This window comes from Haemorhous mexicanus, chromosome 4, assembly GCF_027477595.1.
Source record: "Haemorhous mexicanus isolate bHaeMex1 chromosome 4, bHaeMex1.pri, whole genome shotgun sequence".
Lineage (NCBI taxonomy): Eukaryota > Metazoa > Chordata > Aves > Passeriformes > Fringillidae > Haemorhous > Haemorhous mexicanus.
The window spans coordinates 17,222,678-17,242,857 of NC_082344.1; the positions used below are offsets into that span (position 1 = coordinate 17,222,678).

The window sequence follows — 20,180 nt, forward strand, 5'->3', positions numbered from 1 at the left end:
GCTGCTATCAAACTGTTTTAATGCAGAAAGTTCAGGAGCTTTCTCTTGTTTCACAAGTATATTCTTGAAGCTAGCCCAGTGTGGGGGTTTTTTCCCTTCATGTACAGTGGTTTGGAGATTTTTTTAAAGTTTTAAATGGAGCTTAGTTTTTCCTTGGATTTGATTTGAAGCTGTTTTCTGACTGGAATTTGACTGCAGAATAATGTCTTCCCTTAATGCAGGCTGCAGTGCTCCTTACTGCCTGTAAGAAACAACTGCAGCATATTTACAAAGTTTTTTATTTCTCTTATTTTAGGTCTTAAGCATCCAAGTGAAGTGTTATCATGAAATCATTACTATCGGTTACAGAGTCTACCACTCGTATGATTTACCATGGTTTAGATCCCTCAGCTGGTGAGTAGCAAGCCAGAACATCAATAAGCCAGGATGTGACACTTAAATCATCTTCTTCCTCACCTGTTGTGGTGGAATGACAGCTTTGCGGGTCATGTGCAAACATAAAACTTGACATCTCTCTCTAATACAGAATTTTGTAGTTGTGTTCTCCCTGTGAACTTGGACAAATCAGTTGGCATTTTATTACTTATTTTTTTAACTTGTTATAAATAAATCATTGTTTATTTTGTTTTGTTTTTAAGAATTGCATTTAATATATATTGTCTTATTAAAATAACTGTTAGATGTTGCATATTGCAGGTACTTTTTGCTCTGTGTGAACTACTTCTTTTATGGAGAGACTGTAGCTGATTACTTTGCTACATTTGTGCAAAGAAGAGAACAGCTGCAATTCCTCATTCGTTACCACAGATTTATATCTTTTGCCCTCTATTTAACAGGTAAGTGCAGGAAATCAGAAAAATGAAAGAACTTTGTGCTGCATTTGCTCATTTAATTTTAAAATATTAATTACTCCCCATATTAATTTAAAATATTAATTATTCCCCATCATTATGCACTTCCAGTTTCTTTTTCTTCTTAATGCTTGAGGAAATGAGGTGTTTGCAGTTATATTTTTCCTGTGAAACGATGAGTACAAATTTTGCATTCACTGAAAAGAAGAAAGCAGCCTAAACAAGGGGATGATCTTGAGATAGTTGAGATAATAGCGCTCAAAATAGGCTGGCAAGAATTAATTTTGATTGCTGAAGATCTGGTGCTATTTTGGCAGGCTGTAGAGATGACTTCTGTGTGTAATTGCTGTGCTGGGTTGATTCTTTACTGTGCGAGTGTTCTCCTAGGTCTCCAGTAATAGGATTTACTAATATATTTTTAAACTGATTAGTCAAAATGCCTGAGTCTTAATTTTGTCTGCAACATATTCAGATACTTTCCTAATGGAAAAATTTCCTTCCTGTCCAAAAAAAAAAACTTTTAAAAAGCCTTTTTTCTAGGAAGAGGAGACACAAATTGGTACTTTTTTGGGGTGTTGCCTTGTGAACATGTAAATACATTTTTTCAACAATGCAGTTTAGCATAAAATTAAATCAGGCTCAGATTGGTTTAAGGGACAGGGGCCTGCTATGCTACAAATATTTCTAAAGTGTTTCTGCTGAAATCTGATCTTTGTGATGATCTGTCAGTTTTTCTGTTGTTGGTTTTGGGATTTTTTTTCTTAAAGAGAATAAAAATTCTGCTCAGGGCTTAGATCACAAACTTGAAAACAGCTTTGCAGGACTTGACCTTTTTCAGCTGGCTTTGGCTTGGGGAATCTAACTTAAATAATGCCTTGTGAGCTGGTGAGGGGAGACCTGAGACAAGCCAGGCATGAGCAAAAGGAGGAGGCAGAGCACAGCAGAGCCCCCTGGTGTTGGGATTGTGAGATCACTTAGGGGTTATCCCCAAGGTTCAGGGTCTTTTGAGGGCCTCTGGCCCCCTGTTGGTGCAGGAAGTTGCCACAGGAGAGAAGAAGCGCTCAATTAGCCACCCAGAAAATTCTTTTTGGTCAGCTGAATTCTCCAACACCTGTGCTTCACACTTGCATCACCTGCAGTCATATGCCTGTTTGGGGGAAAGGGGCAAGCTGGTCTTTTCCTTTCATTTATTTCTGTTAAGTGTTCAAAACTAGTTTGTTGACCTGGCTTTTCAGTGGTTTTTAAAAGTGATGATCTCCTTTGCTAAAAATCGATATCCACAATAGGACCTTGTGTGTGCCTAAAGGGTTGTTCTTTACTGATGGCTTACTATAGATGTTCTTTACTGATGTTAGCTAAATCTGCGTCATCTGAATCATAGTCTTGTATGAGAATAACTCTATACGTACTTTTAACTGAATATAAGCCAACAATTCTAGCAGCAGAGGGATTAAAAACTGCTGCAAAGGAAGAGGATTACTGATATATCACAGTCCTGTGTCAATAAATATAAGATGGTACAAACTGCACTTGCTTTGTTTTACAGGATTCTGCATGTTTGTTTTGAGTTTAGTGAAGAAACACTATCGTCTGCAGTTTTACATGGTGTGTATTACCCACTTTGCTGTGCTCATTCACATTCTGGTTGCCACTAGAAGCAGTCATGCCCATATGCTCATAAAATAGTTCAGAAGAGCTGTGTGGAAAATGTGCTTAGATTGAGAGTTACATGAAATCAAGTCATGCTGGACTGTATCTGTTCACCTTCCAAATGATGATGATTATTATTACATTGCAGGATGTGGCCTCTCAGTCAGTATGAGCTGTCCTTGGTGAGGCCTTGTGCAAGTCCAACATGATCTATTTCCCTTAGTGATATGCTGATATGAAAGAGGTTCATGGAGAAGACAGATGCATCTCCCTGCCAGGTCTGAAGCCAAACAGTTCAGCATTGTGTGGAAAGTGATTCTTGTGATTCAAGTGTTGCTTTCTAGAGGCCCCACTGAAGTACCATGAAGGGTCTTGATCTTAACGCCTGTGTGAAATATTTATTCCATAACATTTCACAGCTGTTGTGGTCTTTTGCTCTGCAGTGTCTCAATAGATCATTGATGTATTAAAAGAAACCAGCATTCTCATCTCTCATATTTGTCCACCTAATAATCAGCATAGTAGCTAAGCAACAACCTGAACCTTTTTCTTATGTGTATCTTATACGTTGAAAACTAATTCTGTAACATTACAGGTTAAAACCAAAGCAAACACCCAAAACACCCCACTGACAATGCCCCACCTCCCATTTCTATGTAGGAATGATTAGAAATCACAGCGAAACAACACTGTAGTACAGCTCCTGTCTTGAAAGAACTTGAGCAATCGGGGCATTGCACAATTTAAAGATTTCCTAAAGCTCTGGTACTGCGGTTAACCCTTTTGTTTCTGCACTGCTTTAGGTAGCACTTTACCATTGAGGATTCCCAATTCTAGACCAGGGCTTATATGAGCCTTATAATAATATGTAAAAAGATCTTTTACTCAAAATAATATACCCTGTTTGTAAGAGAGTTTACCTGAGAGTGAGATGCTGCTTTTATAATTTTTCTGTTCTAATCTGCAAAAACAAAACACCTCATCATCTTCAGATTAGCACAACCTAAATATATTCACTCACCATGTTTTTTTTTCCTTTTTCCTCTTCGGGAAAGAAGGTGAAAATGTGTAGTGTCAGTCACGTGACTTGGTGTCTGCCCAGAAAACATTAAAATGTGACTACCCAGGAATTGCAACAAAATGAAGTGAAGCCATATATCTACTGTGTAGCAACACAGTGTTTAGGAAGAAAAGGAGAGTCTGTCCCATCCCTGGAAGTGTCCAAAGCCAGGCTGGATGAGGCCGTGAGCAACCTAGTCTAGTGGAAGGTGTCCCTGCCTGTAGTGAGTGGGTTGTAACTATGTGATCTTTAAGGTCCTTTCCAACCAAGCTGCTCCATGATTCTAGTAGAGTAGGCATTTGGGTTTAGGTGGTGTTCCAATGTCACTGTACAAATACTTAAAACTTTGCTGCAGAGCTGTGTTAATTAACCGGCAGGTAATCCTTTCAGAAACCTTTTGTCATTTCTTGTAGCCTCCCCACTTTGCCCTTTAAGGCTTCTTGAGTTGTCTTATCTGGAAGTAGAGTCTGGCTGCCATAGGTAAACACATGTGATAAGAGAATTAAACAAGTAGGACATTTTGAGTGTAAATGGCCCAGACATTTAGAGTGCTTAAGTTTAGTGTATCGTTAGAAAACTGCCAGTTCTTGATTTAAAGCATTTGGAATATAAAATCTATTACAGAATTTTTACTGGTAACTTGTTTGGAAACCACTTTATGGTACACTGGCTCTACAGATTGAACACCAAGTACATACAGTAGTTCTGAACTAAATGATTGTTTAAATGACCATGCCCTTAAAAACAAACACTTCATCTTTGCTAATCCTGAGAATTTTCATGTTTCCTAAGTTATGAGAGGCATCCGCATCTGTGTAACAGTACTCTTTCATGAGTAGTTCATTGCCATTTTATTGTTACAGTTCTAACATGTCTGTTACATGTATATACAGAATATCACATTGCTTAGACTTCTTTGCTGCTTTCATGCTGGAAGTGTATGTCTTATTAAATCAGGAGTTAAAACTGCATGTTGAAAAATTCTGGGTGGAGGTAAGTGTTGAAGAGACCTACTGAAGTTTTAGAACTCGCTTCAGAAAGCCAGCTCACTTGTGAAATACTGTATACACACATCTCTTGCATTATCACTAGAAATGGTCTTCCTTGGGAGCTCCTCAGTAGCTCCTGTAGCTCATGTGCCAGGATTTATGGAGGTCTATGGGATGGTGTTTTCACTAACTGTTGTGTTGTTGCATTGTTAACAGTTCGCATGGACTCATGTCACTTTGCTGATCACTGTAACTCAATCTCATCTTGTCATCCAAAATCTCTTTGAAGGCATGATCTGGTAAGGGAACAGTAACAAACTGATTTGTACCTCTATTGCATTGAAAGGTTGGTTCTTTTGCATAGATCTGGTTAGGGAATAATTGTGGGAACAGTTAAGCAGGACAAATTATAGGAGCATTAATGTGTAGTTGGAAGGGGAATCGGAGGAATTGGGAGTGGAGGTAAAGCATAGAGGAGAGGAAGCAGAAACCTCTTTATCTAGATTGACAGACACAAGTCTGATAGTTTTGAACAATCACTTCATGTACTTGCAGGGAATAGGATTGATTATATGCTAGGTCAGATAATTTCCACAGCATTTTGCTGAACAGTTGAGTATTCAGCAATTCTTTTGCAATTACTTTGGAGCTTTGAGTTGCTCAGAGCTATTGAAGTTGGACCATTTAATTTAAAATCCCCAATCTGACTATGTTCCCTGCAGCCTGTCCTGTTCAAATAAATTCAGAGTACTTAAAATATTTTAAGAATTTTAATCTTGGTAATGGTTGGGCAACATTTGTGCCTCATTTTCAGTAATACATTAAATTTTGGCAATGCAGTTAAACTTGATTATGTAAAGCCACTCCTCAGAGAGTGGGTGTGTCCCTCTCTTCTTCAGGGACAGGGTAAATTTCAAGTTGAGAAAGAAAGAAGAAGCATGTGGAAGATGGTTTGTGTTCTTCCAAGGACATAATGCTGTATGCTCTCCTCTTCCTGACATATGTACATCTGGGGAGATTATTGAAGACAAGGCATACTTACAGTTAGAAAGAAAGCCCAAAGCCTTTGACAAAGTTTCTATATACAAGTACTTTTCATAGTGATTACGTTCACGTGTCAAAAACCGAACCTAGTTGCTTTGCTAGCCTATTGCTTATTGCCACTCTTGCTGGACAATTCAGCAGGAGATCAAAAAATATGACTTTTATCTTGTTAATACATCCCTGCTTTGAAAAGGAGGGGGAAAAAAGAGAGCCTAATAGGCTTGAATAACAACTTCAGATGCACTCTGCATGCAAAGAACACTTTAAAAGCTGGTCCAAACTGACAAGAAGAGAAAAAAAATATAAGGAAAACTAATTTTTTTTTAAATTTAGCTGTCATTTAAACTTTTTGAGTAATTTGCTTGTCTTGATGTTACCAAAAACATTAATATGTTGATTTCTTCTTACCTGTGGTACCAGTCTTTAAGCCTGATAGGAAAAAGCCAGCCCGTTCATGTTTTAAGCTCATGCATCAAAATAACACTTTAACTTGAACTAACATGAACCTGTTATGAGGTAGTTTGGCTGAAGACTAAAACCAGTATAGCTTAGTGTGGTGCTCATGGGGTACAAGGCAAACACATTGTGAAACATAATTCCTTCAAAATACTGCAGAAAAATTTCCCAGAAAGAAATTCAACTCTTTCAATTTTTGTCCGATGTTTAGGTTCAGGCAGTTTTTCTCTGTGAAACTTTTAATGTCTTTCTCTAGGTTTCTGGTTCCAATTTCAAGTGTTATCTGCAATGACATTACCGCTTATATTTTTGGATTCTTCTTTGGCCGAACTCCATTAATTAAGGTAGGTGCTTAGGCACTTCCTTGCTAACAACCTTTTACAATTTATAGCAATTTTGTTACTTGTTCAAAAACATGTTAATGGAAAAAAATACTTTACACTGTACTACATGATTCACAGCTTTGCTAAAAAATCCCAAACTGACTATCCTGTTCCTGAAAATTTGAATATGAGAAACTGAGGTTAATGTGAATGTGATATTGGCGTTACAGGATAATGCAGTTTGAGCCTATTGCATCATCATTTATAATTGCATTCTTTTTTGGATTTCACATGCAGGTTTGGCTGCATACTTACTAAACAGTAACTTTTTTGAAATAAGCCTCTAGTTCATATATACCTGCTCCTCTTGTTGACTGAGAAGGGCTCAAGCATTAATCTTCCTATTCTGTTAGAATATGCAAGACCCCACAGAAAGCCACAAATTATTTTTATGATGTCGCCATGTTAACTTTTGGGGATTTAGTTGGTTCTTATACTAAAATGCTCTTAAATTGAAAATGTGATAGAATTGGTAACGGCTTGGCACACTGGTCTCTCTAGTTATTTGCTGTATTGGTTATCCATTCTGTGTGCAGAAAGCTGGTGTCTTCTGAGGAGCATCCCCAGCAGTGGGCATGTCACACCTGGATTTCTGGCACTATCTAAATGGGCACTTGCTTGCAGAGCTCTTCAACAGAGCTGAGGTGTGCTTGTGCAGGTCTCCCAGTCTTCTGCTTGAAGGGAGTTCAGTGGCTTAATCTGGGTCAGATGCAGCCAGAGGCCAACAGCAGCAGCAGATGGGATGGGAGCTCTCCTTCCCTCAAATTGGCCGCTGGCACCAGCCAAAGTTGGTTGGTTGGCTTTTTCCCACCTTGCCTGGAATGGGTTGTGGCCATACTCTTCTGTTTATCACATTCAGTGGCTGCAGCTGCTGACATTCAGTATTTCACACAAACCTTTGAAAAACAAAGTAGGGGGTTAATTTTCACAAACAAGATCAAGAAATACAGTAAAAAAGGGTGCAATGATTTAACTGATGGACTAACACTGTCTCTGTTGTGCCTAGCTGTCTCCCAAGAAGACCTGGGAAGGGTTCATTGGAGGCTTCTTCTCTACTGTTGTATTTGGATTTATTGTAAGTAAGCACAGGACCACTTATAGAACCAAAGAATGGTCGTGTTTGGAAGGGACCTTTAAGATCATCTCATTACAATCCCCCTACCATGGACAGGAACACCTTCCACTACCCTAGATTGCTCAGAGCCCCTCTAACATGGTCTTGAACATTTCCAGGCACATAGGAATTTCTTTGTATAGAATCAGTCTTCATATTTTTACTTGAAATAACCAAATTTATAACTAATTTTATCTCAAACTCCTGAAAGCCTCAGGGTTAGGGTGTTCTTTTGCCTAGAGAATTCTGCCAGTTTATAACTAGCTGGAAAGGGTAGGCAAGTTTTTAACCTCTACTGAAGAGATCATATTGACCATTTTCTGCCATTTCTGTTACAGTATCTGGAATAATTTTATCTATTAGTTGCATCCCTATTTTGAAATTGAAGTTTATCAATAGCATTATTTATGCTTTGTGAAGTAGTCCTTCTGTGTTACATGCTTTATAATGATATTTCTCCTGGAAAGCAATTTACTCTAATGATATTCACAGATGATAATACCATTGTAAGTAACTGTTGTGATAAGTAATTTGTCACCAAGGTCAGCAGAACTCATAATAGCCAACCTTAGTAGAGGAGATGTTCAAGTTTTAAGGGACAAAGGAACTGCAAAAAAATTGTGAGGGTTGACATTTTTGGATTTTATAATACAGAAGATAACCAGATAGAAATCTGAGAGAGAAAAGAAAATAATTTGGGAAATCAGCACTAAGCTCATGGAACATCTGCCTTGTTGAGGCACTCTCCAGTTAAGGCAGGCTGATTTTTCTCCATTCTGTGTCTCTTATTAGAAAGATTTTTATTACCCTGAGCTTGTGGTGATAACGCCATTTACTATGGGTTTTTGAGTGTAATAACAAATGCCTAATTCAGGAGTTCTTGTTTTGCCTTTCAGTTTTCCTATTTTTTGGCTCAACATCAGTACTTTGTCTGCCCTGTGGAATACAACAGTGAAACCAACAGATTTATGACAGAGTGTGAACCTTCAGAGCTCTTCCAAATGAAGAAGTACTCTGTGCCACCATTGCTTCAGGCTGTGTTGGGATGGGTAAGGGAAAAAAAACAGGCTTTGGTTAAAACTGAAATCATGCTTCCCAGCTTAAATGGGTTTCCCAATAATTTTAGAAGGGTATCTGAATGCTGGTAAAGCTTAAGCTTAAGAACTGGGTCAATACTAAGAGCCCCTCCATTGCGCATACAGGGGATGTGGTCACCCAATCAGAATCACCACTGGAGTCACCCGAGGGAACCTGCCTTTGTTCTTGAAGCCTGTGTTCTCTTTGTGCTGCACTTGGGTGCCACTTAGGCATTTTGCAAACTCATTTTTGAAGAGCAACCTTTCTGAATTTTTTGTGGGAAGTGGACAACGGCTTGTTATGGCCTGAATTAGTGGCAAGCTGAAGTAAGCCTGTAGAACTTTGTTCTATTTTCAGCTAGTGTATAACTGCTGTTAGGACTGGAGTTTTACTCTCTTCTCCACACAGAATCCTGTGTGTTAGTGCCATTACTTCCATGCTGCATGAAAAAGTACTACCAGTGATAGTTATATGTAATGTACTCTCTGACTCTTCAAATATGTAAGCTAAAAATGCCTACAATCAAACATATTGAAACACAGTGTTAATTATTTTTCTTGTAGGAAACAGTGAATATGTACCCATTTCAGATGCACAGCTTTGCACTGTCAACATTTGCCTCATTAATTGGGCCATTTGGAGGATTCTTTGCCAGTGGATTTAAAAGAGCTTTCAAAATCAAGGTATATAATGAGTCCTGTAAGCCTCTAAGCTGTCTTTTGTTTTTCTCTTTGGGTTAGATAAATTGGTGTGTTAGGGGTTTTTAAATCCTTCATTGTAGTTGTGTTTCTATTAAGTTGCAACAGTGTTTTGGCTGGTTTTTAGTATCAGAAGCAGGACTTAGTTTTATCAGATGTGTGTGTGTGCATGATATTCTTCAAACTTGGCATAGTCAGCATTTGACTTCAATGCTAGAAATCTAAGAATAATTTGGTTACATAGTTTGGACAATATTTATTCTTCCAAATCATGTTGCAGAAGTGATTTAGACAAGCAAGATATGAGATATTATACTTGACATGAAGGGCAATCTGTAGACACCTCAAAAGTGCTGACAGTGGTTTACCCTTCAGATTTTGGCTGGCTGGTTTTTATGGGTGGCATTGGTGTCACAAGCAGATGCTGGTGTGTCGGGCTCACCAAAGCATGAGATGTTTGGCTGCCTTTGCCAAACATCTGCCTTGTAACAGGGGTTTGTACTGGCAAATTATGTGACCTGCTGCCCTCTGTTTATTGCAAGGTGTGCGCTGTCGCTTGTGGCAATGCTGTCCTTGGCTGGTATTAAATGGCAGCAGAAGTATGGCAAGAGGGCAGCCCCAAATTTCTCCCGACCTTCTTTATGTCTTGGTAGGACTGCTGTAATTCTTACCCTGTTGCTCGTTGTTGTTCACGTTGTTCAGTATGTCCACCAAGCTAGCATGTGCTTTGCACAGAAGTGTGTAAACCTCTCTGTTTGCGCTGAACTCCTGTACATGTGCTTGTACTTACCCCTCTTTCTCATGCTGGTCCCAGCAGCTTGCCCAGCACTTTGCTGGCCACAGCACTCTCATACCTGCACAGCAAAAGACTGTGTGAAGAAGGAATTTGGGATGAAAAAAATGCTGCTGAAAAGCAGCACTTATTCTTACAGTAGATAAGTAAAAAAGTAGATTCCTTTTAAAACTTCTGGGCCACAAAGTGATGACTTAAGGACTGTCAGAAGTCAGGATGTTGTGGAATTGCTGCTGAAGGCAGCGCATTCCATGCCTGGCCTGCATTGGGCAGAACTAGTTTAACTTGCTGGCAGTCACCCCACATGACTAAGGTCAGGGTTTTCACTCAGAGAGGACACAAGTGAGTGTGGCTTACAGAAAGGATGTCTGAAGGTGTTTTGATTGATAAAGCTGTTCTGTAGACAAGCCGGGTAACATAAAGGTAGTGTATCAAGCTTTGTTTGCATCAGAAATATATATTTTTTAAGTAGTGATCATTTTTTTTCAGTGTTTTTTGATTCTGTTAGATAAATTTATATTGTTTGCACATATTATGGTTTTTAACTGTGGTAGACGATAAAGCAAAAAAGGTCTTAAAAAGGAGAATTAGATTCTGCAGAGGCAAGAAACAACAGCCAGCAGCTTAAGAGGTTTGCTACAAAATGGAGTGTATATAGGTACACAAGTGTTCTCAGTACTGGCACACCTGCACCTGACCTACTGCTGTCCTCTAGTGCAAAACTGTGGACAAATTGCGGCTTCTCCTTTTTCTTCTCATCCCTTGGCTTGCCTTTGCAGTTAAAAACTCCTTTAGCAAAGAAGCCTCTTGCTAACTTTTGGCTCTAGGCAGTGAAACCATGGCTTACTTGCAGCCCTAATGTGCTGCTGCCAAGAGATAACAACATCATTTGTGTGTTTCACGGGAACCACTGACCATCTTTTTTTTTTTTTCTTCTTTCCCCTTCTGGCCCTTCACACCTAAAGGATTTTGCAGACACAATCCCTGGGCATGGTGGGATAATGGATCGCTTTGATTGTCAGTACTTGATGGCCACTTTTGTTCATGTCTATATCACCAGTTTCATAAGGTATGGACTTTCTACAATATTAACTACTGAAACATGCACAGGAGTTGTGCCATAATGAATGGACTGATGTTAGCATAGCAGAGAATGCAAGTTGCTAAATTGGATTTATCCAGTCACTTCAAATACAGGACTATTAAGAAAACAATGTCCCTGCCTGGGGACATTGTGTCAGGTTCAAACTATGCCTGAATGTTTCTTTGACTGCTTTTGAAGGTAACCTGTGCACAAGAAAGTTTTGTGTGGCAGCCTATCAGAAGTTTTACTAGAATTTACTGATTACAGAATGGTGTAGGATAGGGTTTCAGGCAGGAGGGTTGTGCAGCATCTGCTTTCATCTGTGGTTCCTAAAGAACCTGTAGGTTGAGAGACTGCAGTTCTTCCCATGAGTTTCAGTATTTCTCAGTTGCTTGGCTTGGGATTTTCTGTTTTCTGTTTAAGATCAAAATGCTATAGTTAAAGAAAATATTGCTCATCTTCCCTGAACCACACCAGCTTTCAAGATGAAATCATGAGAATCGCAATTCTCTTATAATAGACATTTTAGTTTCTGAAGCAGGAGTGGTTCAAGGGACCAAATCAAAACATGCCCTTAGTTTTGTAAATGGATATGGCTAAATAATTATTATATACCTAATCAGCAACATTCTTTACCTTATATTTGGTTCATCTTGGAAGTAGATTGTAAGTGGCTAGCTAAAAATGAGGCTGATATTTAGAAAAGCTTGGTTTAATTTGCAGTTTTCTTTACTGACTTGGCCAATTTCCCATTTAGTTCAGTAGTACATAGCTTATCTGGCAGGCAACAGATACTAAATAAAGATCTGCTAATAAAAAAATTTATTACAGTGATAAAAGATGAATCAAGGAATCTTATTTGTCATAAGCCTTCTTAATATCCCCATTTGATAGCAAATAGAAATGCTTTTTAGTTTCTGTTTATATTTAGCTAAGAGTATGCTTTGCCAGTAATGCTGGCCCGTGCATCCTGAGGAGACAGACTGGGAGAAATTGTAACTTTGTGTCCTCAAGAAAGGGAAGGCATTGTTTGGGCAGCAAGAAGAAATCTAAAAGACTCATTAGAGCTGTGGTCACAAAAAAAATATTTTTTTCATTGACAGGGGTCCAAATCCAAGCAAATTACTGAAACAGCTGTTGATACTTCAGCCTGAACAACAATTAAGTGTGTATAAAACCCTGAAATCTCACCTCGTTGAAAAAGGGATCTTGCAGCCATCTCTAAGAGGGTAGTTTGTCAAAACAGAGGACTAGAAGAAAACTCCATCTACCAGAAGCCTGCGGAAAAACACTGCAAAAGTACACGTAAATAATGGCTAAAGGAAGAGTAATTTGTAGTCTGGAAAAGGTGAATGTTTCCTGAAATGAATGTGAATGTGAATGCTATGACTTCCTACTAGGACACTAAGGATTTCTTACTCCTAAAATAATTCAAATGCTTACAAAGTAATGGTACACATGCTGTGCATTTTAGTTCCTGAGATGGATGGATTCTTTAGCACCCAGCGTAACCATCTTTGTATTTAAGAAAAAAAAAAATGAAATTCACTGTAAGCTTTTGATGAATTATTTAAAGCTGTATATCTTAGCAATACCTTTTTTCTCCAATGGTTAATGAAGTGTAAACACATCAGGGAGGCAGTAACTTCTGTATAGGCTGATGCTGAAATTACTATTGGCCAGAAAACACTTGTTAGCCTGGTCAAAGAAGTAGTTTGAGCCTGCTGTATCAGACTACCTGTATTTAGTTAATTGTTATGAAGATTAAACTTAGCTCTGTTTTTAATTTAACAGCTTTCTTATGAAACCATTTCATTCTTTCAAGAGAAAAGTACATTTATGGAGATACAGCTGGGCATTGAAATACAGTTGGGTAGTTTGGGCTGTGGAGCTGCTTTTTTTGTTATTGTTAACATTACACATCATAAACAAGTGTGTACCTCCAGGAATAGAGATCACCTAAGAAATTCTTCAGCCCAATAAACAGGGAGAATCTGAAGCTTAAGTCCCTAGCTTCCATGGCCAGATCAGTGTCTGAAGACAGTAATTCAAGACTTATTCCTTGTGCCTCCTAACTGCTTTGTAGAATTGGGGTATTTCTTCTTTTTAAAAACACTTTGAGGTCCTGAGTAAAAAGTGAGGTTTAAGTGGTGTGTATCAGTGTGTTACTCAGTGAAGACATAAACTTTTGTCTCATGAACGTGCACAGTGCAAGACAGGATGCATGGTTCTTCTGCTGTGTGTCATTATTTATTAAGAAGATCCTCAAGCAAGCTTGGGTAACCACAGAGAGGTTTGAATGGAGAATTTTTATAGAAAGCAACAATTCTGTAGACTTAGTGGGATATATGAGGAGAATTAATGCTCCATTATTCTCAATCCTAGTTGTTTTACAACTTTTTTCATCATGTAATATGTCTTGATACAAATAAAAGTATGAACTTTTTTTGAAATGACAAAAACTGCTGTACAAACAGAAAGCACAAATGCCAATTTTCTTTTCATATACTGTAAATTGATACAATTTCATGTTTCCAACTAACTGTAAATAAGTTTCTCCACATACCAATGCCATATCTATGTGTGTGTATATAAATTATTAAAAGATGTATGTATATATACTAAAGATTAAAATTTAAATGGTTGGTGCTACTTGAGGATACGATCGTGGAGAAAGTCACTTGGATGGGTGATAAGATGTATCAGTAAAATTCAAACTGCTTTTTATTGAACACCACATAACTGAGACCACTGTGCGCTCTGTTTTGCACTTGAGACTGTACAGCTTGTGTATGGAAAGGCAGCCCCTTGTACATTCAACAAAATCCAGGTCTGAAGTTATTCCTGTTGATGTCAAGTATTGACAGAGTTAAATTATGTCTGACTTGGAGATTGCAGTACTGTATTGAAGGAACACTCCAAGAGATGAGAAACATCACCTGCTGCTTGTCCATCAGTGGCTCTGTCACTTGGCTTATTAGCTGGAGGGGATTGGAGTTCAGCCTTCACTTGAGATAGAGCATAACCTGAAGTTAAAAAGGTAGCACAGCTACCTTTGGAAAGGTGATTTAAAAAGAAGAGAAAATGTGAAGGAAACCAAAGTAGAATATCTTCAAAACTAGCTTTTAGATGAGGCTTTGGTTATGTATGGGACTCTGATCTATGATAAAATGCAGCCATACTGGAGCTAGTATATCTTTATCCTGGGTATTAAAAAAAAATCTAAATATTTAAAAATTATATAGAGAATATATATGTACAAGGGTAATTGTTACTTCAGAAACTTGAAATTTTTAGTGTAATTTTATAGCATGTACAATAAGGAAGTTAAAATATATTTTATTATTTAATACAACAGAGCATTTGAAATTAATCACTGTCAATGTGCACAATAGAAAATTCAATACTGCAATTCTGCTTTTCAATGTTAAAATCAAGATGGGATCACCTGTGAACTCACTCATCAATTTTCTAGGTAGAGTAATAGCTTCCTTCTGGTTTAGGCTTGGTGTAAATATGACTGAGCAGGATCTGTCACTGTGAAGTGACATCCATGCTTGGTTACTATAAAGAGAATTTACCACACTGGCTACTTCTGTTAGTTCAAGCATTGCAACATGATCAACAGGGAAGTTAACTTTATATACCAGTTATTCTTTTCACTTGCACTTTTGTCCCAAGTGGCTCTAATTACCTGCTGAGCAAAAAAGAAAAATGTATATTCTGTAAATCTTGTAAATAGTATGAGCATTTAATGTCTGTTTTAGTTTGGCTGTTTCAATCTTTCATTGAAGCAGGTGTTGTAAAAAAAATAAAATTGGGACAGAAGTCCTCCTGTCTTTTATTTCCTGTAGCATGTATAGTGGGTGGAGTTTTCCTAACATGAGTTTATAGGCCTTTGATTCCTTACATTTATGTTCTTAATAGACAGTCTGCTAATAATTTCCATCCTTTTGCCCTTCCAGTCTTCAGACCATCCATGTCTGTGGCTGAAAATTGTACAATATGCCTCATGTCCAAAGACACACAAGCTTGTCATCTTTTCCTAAAGGTGCTCACTCCAACAATACTCATATAGACCTATCATTATTCACCATTTGTGGTGCTGCAGGGTTGGCAGCTAGCAGCTACCACTCCCTGCTTTCCTGTTCCTTCCCTTTTAAGCCTTGGATGTGAGGCCCTTCACCTCCTGCAGCCTCAAACAAGCCCGGTAAAAAATGCATCTTATTTCTAAATTACACAGAGTGTAACATCTATTAAACAATCACCCTCAGCCAACTGGGTGTGGACCATGCACTTCCTTGGGTTTTAGGAAACTTGTGGAGAAGCACAGAGCTTTCCTGTGGTCTGAGTCTGCTTCTTAATGGTATTCTGAGGAAAGGAAGGGGAAAATTAGCAGTGTGTTTTCTCCTGCTAGACAGGTAATGTTTGGGACTTCCTCGCACTAAGTCTTTTTGTCTAGCTGGTACACCAAATTTTGGTCAGAAAATACCCTCAACATGATGGAGTCTAGCCGTTAGCCCAGTACTCCAAGTCCTCCATTAATGTACAGCTGGGTACTACAGATACTGGGATTTGTTCATTGGATACATACTGCACCCTGACTTCTCAATACTGGTGCTTATTCCTTGGTGAATTACAGGGACACATTTTGATCCCTAAAGGAAAGGTAATGACAAAGACTGGTATCACAAGGATTTTGTTAGCATGCATATATCCTTTGCAAGTGATTGTGTAAAGGCAACATATTTTCACAGGGAAGTCAAGGTTTGTCCCCCTTTAATTGCCACCAGGTGACTTGCACTAGTCTGTGTTGAGGTGCAATAGAAGCAATTTGCTTCCTCAAGCGGTTGCTGCTCCCAAATGAAGTGACTGGGCCAGTTGTCCCCAGCTCAGCAGGAACATGAGTTTTGAGGTAGTCTTATGCAGTTTTCAGAGCAAGAGGCTGGATTTTCACTTCTGCTGTTGGGACCCTGCTCTTTGATTGCAGGATGTGAAATACTCATGCTATCTGGCAGATATCATGCACACCTCTAAAGAAAACATACTGAGAGCTCTTATTGCCCAATAGTGGCTTATATTACCTACCTAACTGGGGCTTATCATTGGGGGTTTTATGTACTTGAAGGGTGTGTATAGCTCTGCATACTTTGACCTTGTTTCTGATGTGAATGAGCCAGCCACATCCCCGAGTCAAGTGAGGGCAAGCCTGGCCCAGCCATCACAGAGAGCAACACTGGTCAGGCTAGCTCAGCACCACCACACCCACAAGCACTGGCCATGCACCATCCACTCCTTCCTGGGAAGATCCCCCGGTGCCTGGAGTGCAGGTGGGAGCCTGTCTGATGTCCACACAGCCCCCTGGAGACAGATCTCCTCCCCTGTCCCTGACATGATGGCAACAAGAGTCCCTGTTCAAGAGGGCACTCAGGGCTGTGTACAGGGCATTCCTGTACTCACGGGCAACCACCCGTGAGTGCCCTGCTCCCAGTGCCAGGCAGGTGCTTGGAGACAGCTGCTCCTAGGCTCAGCAGCACCCTCTGAGAGAGTGACACAGGGAAGCACAGCAGGGATGGATGCAGGGACAGTGCCCCAAGCATCTGGCTGTCCCCAGGCCATCCTGCTGCCAGACTGTTCTTGGCCATGTCTTCATGACACCAGTCTGTGATTCCTCTTCAGGCACACTATAATTAGATCTGGTTCATTGTTTTGCCATACACATTTTGCAAACAGACTGTGATTTATATGTATTTGTAAATAATATGTTATAATTTTTCTCCAATAAAACTGTCAGTTTAGCCCAATTAACTGAATTGTGTGCATAAAAAAAAAAAGATTCAAAAAAAAAAAGTGTTTTTATAGGGTCTCTTATATCTTCCATGGAACACCTCCTCTGGGAATGGAATCAGGTACCAGGGCTTTGTGATGAGGGGCTGCATTGTGCCCAGAGACCACTGTGACACTGCAGGGCCCCACTCTGGCCATGGGGGATTGAAGGAGTGCAGAGCCCTGGGGTGCCCACTCTCAGGAGAGCACGTCCTGCAGGAGGTTGCATCTCCCCTGGAGCCCCGGCAGCTCTGCAGCAGAGAGTGTCAGAGACAGACATGGAGAACCATGCAAAGAATGCCAACTCCCAGATGCACAGGAAGCTGCTGAGGCTGGACTGGATGCGCCAGGTGAGGGACGGGGCAGGAGGGACAGGCCGGCTGTGGGATGGGGCTGCCCGGAGCTGCCTGGGGGCTGGGGCTGGGCTTGCTGGCACTGGGGGGGACTCTGTGCCAAGGCAGCTGCCTCCATCCCACTCTTCCTCCTCCTGGTCTTGCTTCCCAAGGATGCATCACAGGCAGCCAGAGGCAGCGCCTCTGGATAGCCAGGCCCAGGCCTTGTCCCTCCATGGGGACAGGCTCAGACTGCTCTCCTGCCCACAGAGCTCACAGGATGGAGGGGGCTCCCCAGCCATCATGTAAAGCAAATGGAAGCCTTTGCAAGGGCTAGAGAAAACTGGCCAGGCCCGTACCAGGTGCAGGGGTCTGCAGAGGCGTGCCATCCTGCCATGGCAGCAGGACAGATGGAGGGGAAAGAGCTCCCAAAGCAGGAAGGCAAGGAGAACCTTGCTTCCCTGACATGGTCTTGGTGGCTCCATGGCAGACCCAGGCAGGTGACTGCCATGGACAGGACAGGATGGGACAGGATGGGACAGGATGGGACAGGATGGGACAGGGGGATGAGCCTCCCTCTGACCAGGGCCAGCTGCTGCACTGCACCGCTGCAGCCCCAACTCCTCCCACAGCACTGTTCCAGCAGCTGCTGCTGCCAGGTTTCCAGCAGGTATTTCCTGGAGGAAGCCAGGTGACCTTTACAAATAACAGAATCACTGAATCACATGGAATCATAAATATTAGGATTAGAAGGGATCTCAGGAGAAAGTCCAGTCCAGCACCCTGCCAAGGCATGGTCAACTTGAGCAGGTTACACACATAAAAGTTCAGGTGACTTTGGAATGTCTCCAGAGGGGGAGACTTCACCAACCTCCCTGGATAGCCTATTCCAAGGCTCTGCCACCTCAGTGTAAAGAAGTTCTTACTCAAGTTGGGGAAGAACTCCTCAAGAAATATCCCTCTCTCCTTTCTCACCTCCCAGGGGAACGCATTTCTCAACCCTGGGCAGCCATTGCCAACAGGCCTGGAGAGGTTGGAGGCCATTTCGAGCACGCAGAAGGTGCTGCATTGGCTTGAAGTCTATGTTCCCAGTGATCCACAGACCCTGGCCAATGAGGAAGAGGACTGTGAAAACAAGATTGACAAGGAGCAGTCCCATGAGGCATTGGAAGAGGACATCACATCTCCAGTGCCCTCAGACAAGTGGGAAGAGTGCAGCCAATGCCAGGAGTCCCAAGACACGTCAGAAGTATACAGTGACCAAGAGCTGTTTCAATGGGAAGAGGATAAGAGCACAACAGCAACAGGAGAAGCTATCAGCAAACTGCAGAGCACATCTCCTGCCCTGGCTGGTTCCATGGACACCAAGGATGAGCCAGCCATGTCCCCAACTCAAGCATCACAGCAGCGAAGGGAGGCCAGTGGCACCATACCCACAAGCACTGGCCACGCACCATCCACTTCTTCCTGGAAAGTGCCCTTTGTGCTAGGAGTGCAGGCAGGACCCTGTCTGTTGCCCTCACAGCCCCCTGGAGACAGATGTCCTTCCCTCACAACAAGTCACACCGCGGTGCAGCAGCAGAGACAGTCCCTGTTTAGGAGGGCACTCAGGGCTGTGTGCAGGGTGTTCCTTGGCACCCACCACCCACAGGAGCAGGAGCAGCAGTGCCCTGCTCCCAGCGCCAGGCAGGTGCCTGGAGACAGCTGCTCTGAGCCTCAGCAGCGTCCTCTGAGAGAGTGACACAGCAGAGATGGATGCAGGGACAGTGCCCCAAGCATCTGGCTGTCCCCAGGCCATCCTGCTGCCAGACTGTTCTTGGCCATGTCTTCATGACACCTATCTGTGACTCCCCTTCCAACATTATGATTAGATCTAGTTCATTTTTATCACACACATTTTGCAAACAGACTGTGTTTTATATGTATTTGTAAATAATATGTTATAATTTTTCTCCAATAAAACTGTCAGTTTAGCCCAATTAACTGAATTGTGTGTGTACAAAAGGTTGGTTCAACACAAAAAGATGAGGAAAAAGTACAGTTTTAAATTTCAGAGGATACTTTCATTACTTCTAAGCAGGTGATGGCTCCTGCAGGCATCAGAACTATCTGTCTCGTAGTTCTTATACCTGTTTAAGAAAGACCTTCTGCAGCAGGAGGGCAAGGAGCAGCTTGGCTCCATAGCAGGAGTGGCTCTGTAGCAGACCCAGACAGGTGACTGCCATGGACGGAATGGGGTGGGATGGGATGGGATGGGATGGGATGGGATGGGATGGGATGGGATGGGATGGGATGGGATGGGATGGGATGGGATGGGATGGGATGGGATGGGATGGGATGGGCCTCCCTCTGCCCAGGGCCAGCCACTGAGCCACAGCACTGCAGCCCCATGAGTGTAAGTCATGTCTGCACTACACTGAGACATCCTAAATGGACAACATCAGTACGTGGCCTAGCATGAGCTGAAAATTATGAAGTCAGAAGAGTATTTGGAGTGCCCCTAAGGAAGGCTCTGGCTTTATTATTTTTGGTGTCAACTGCTTCATGTCAGTGTCAGACACAAGACATTAGGGTGAGGCTTGATTGGATTGAGTACATCCCCTTTTTGAATGGACCCTCCTCCTCCTCTCTAACAGTTCATCTCCCTTCTTAAGCTTTATTTGTAAGACTTAAAGAGTGTTAGGCTAAATAATAAGTGTGCATCACTTACAAACAGCCATACTTTGTGCACCCGGTTTTGTGACAATTACTCACACTGAACTTGTTTTTCCCTCTTTTCAACAGAGTGGTCCAAAAATACTGACTTTACTTTACTTTTTCCAC

General features: G+C 41.2%; 1 protein-coding gene across 1 annotated transcript in view; it reads left to right on the forward strand.

Moving 5' to 3' along the window:
- The window catches only part of CDS1 (CDP-diacylglycerol synthase 1), a 30,265-nt gene extending 15,238 nt beyond the window's left edge, over window positions 1–15,027 (forward strand). Inside the window, exons 4-13 of the mRNA XM_059843927.1 lie at window positions 296–393; window positions 697–836; window positions 2,398–2,456; window positions 4,767–4,849; window positions 6,307–6,394; window positions 7,440–7,508; window positions 8,444–8,596; window positions 9,188–9,307; window positions 11,081–11,184; window positions 12,303–15,027. Of these exons, the coding sequence (XP_059699910.1) occupies window positions 296–393; window positions 697–836; window positions 2,398–2,456; window positions 4,767–4,849; window positions 6,307–6,394; window positions 7,440–7,508; window positions 8,444–8,596; window positions 9,188–9,307; window positions 11,081–11,184; window positions 12,303–12,432 (1,044 nt within the window). The 3' untranslated portion in view covers window positions 12,433–15,027. The remainder of the gene's footprint in view (window positions 1–295; window positions 394–696; window positions 837–2,397; window positions 2,457–4,766; window positions 4,850–6,306; window positions 6,395–7,439; window positions 7,509–8,443; window positions 8,597–9,187; window positions 9,308–11,080; window positions 11,185–12,302) is intronic.
- Window positions 15,028–20,180: the final 5,153 nt, after the last annotated feature.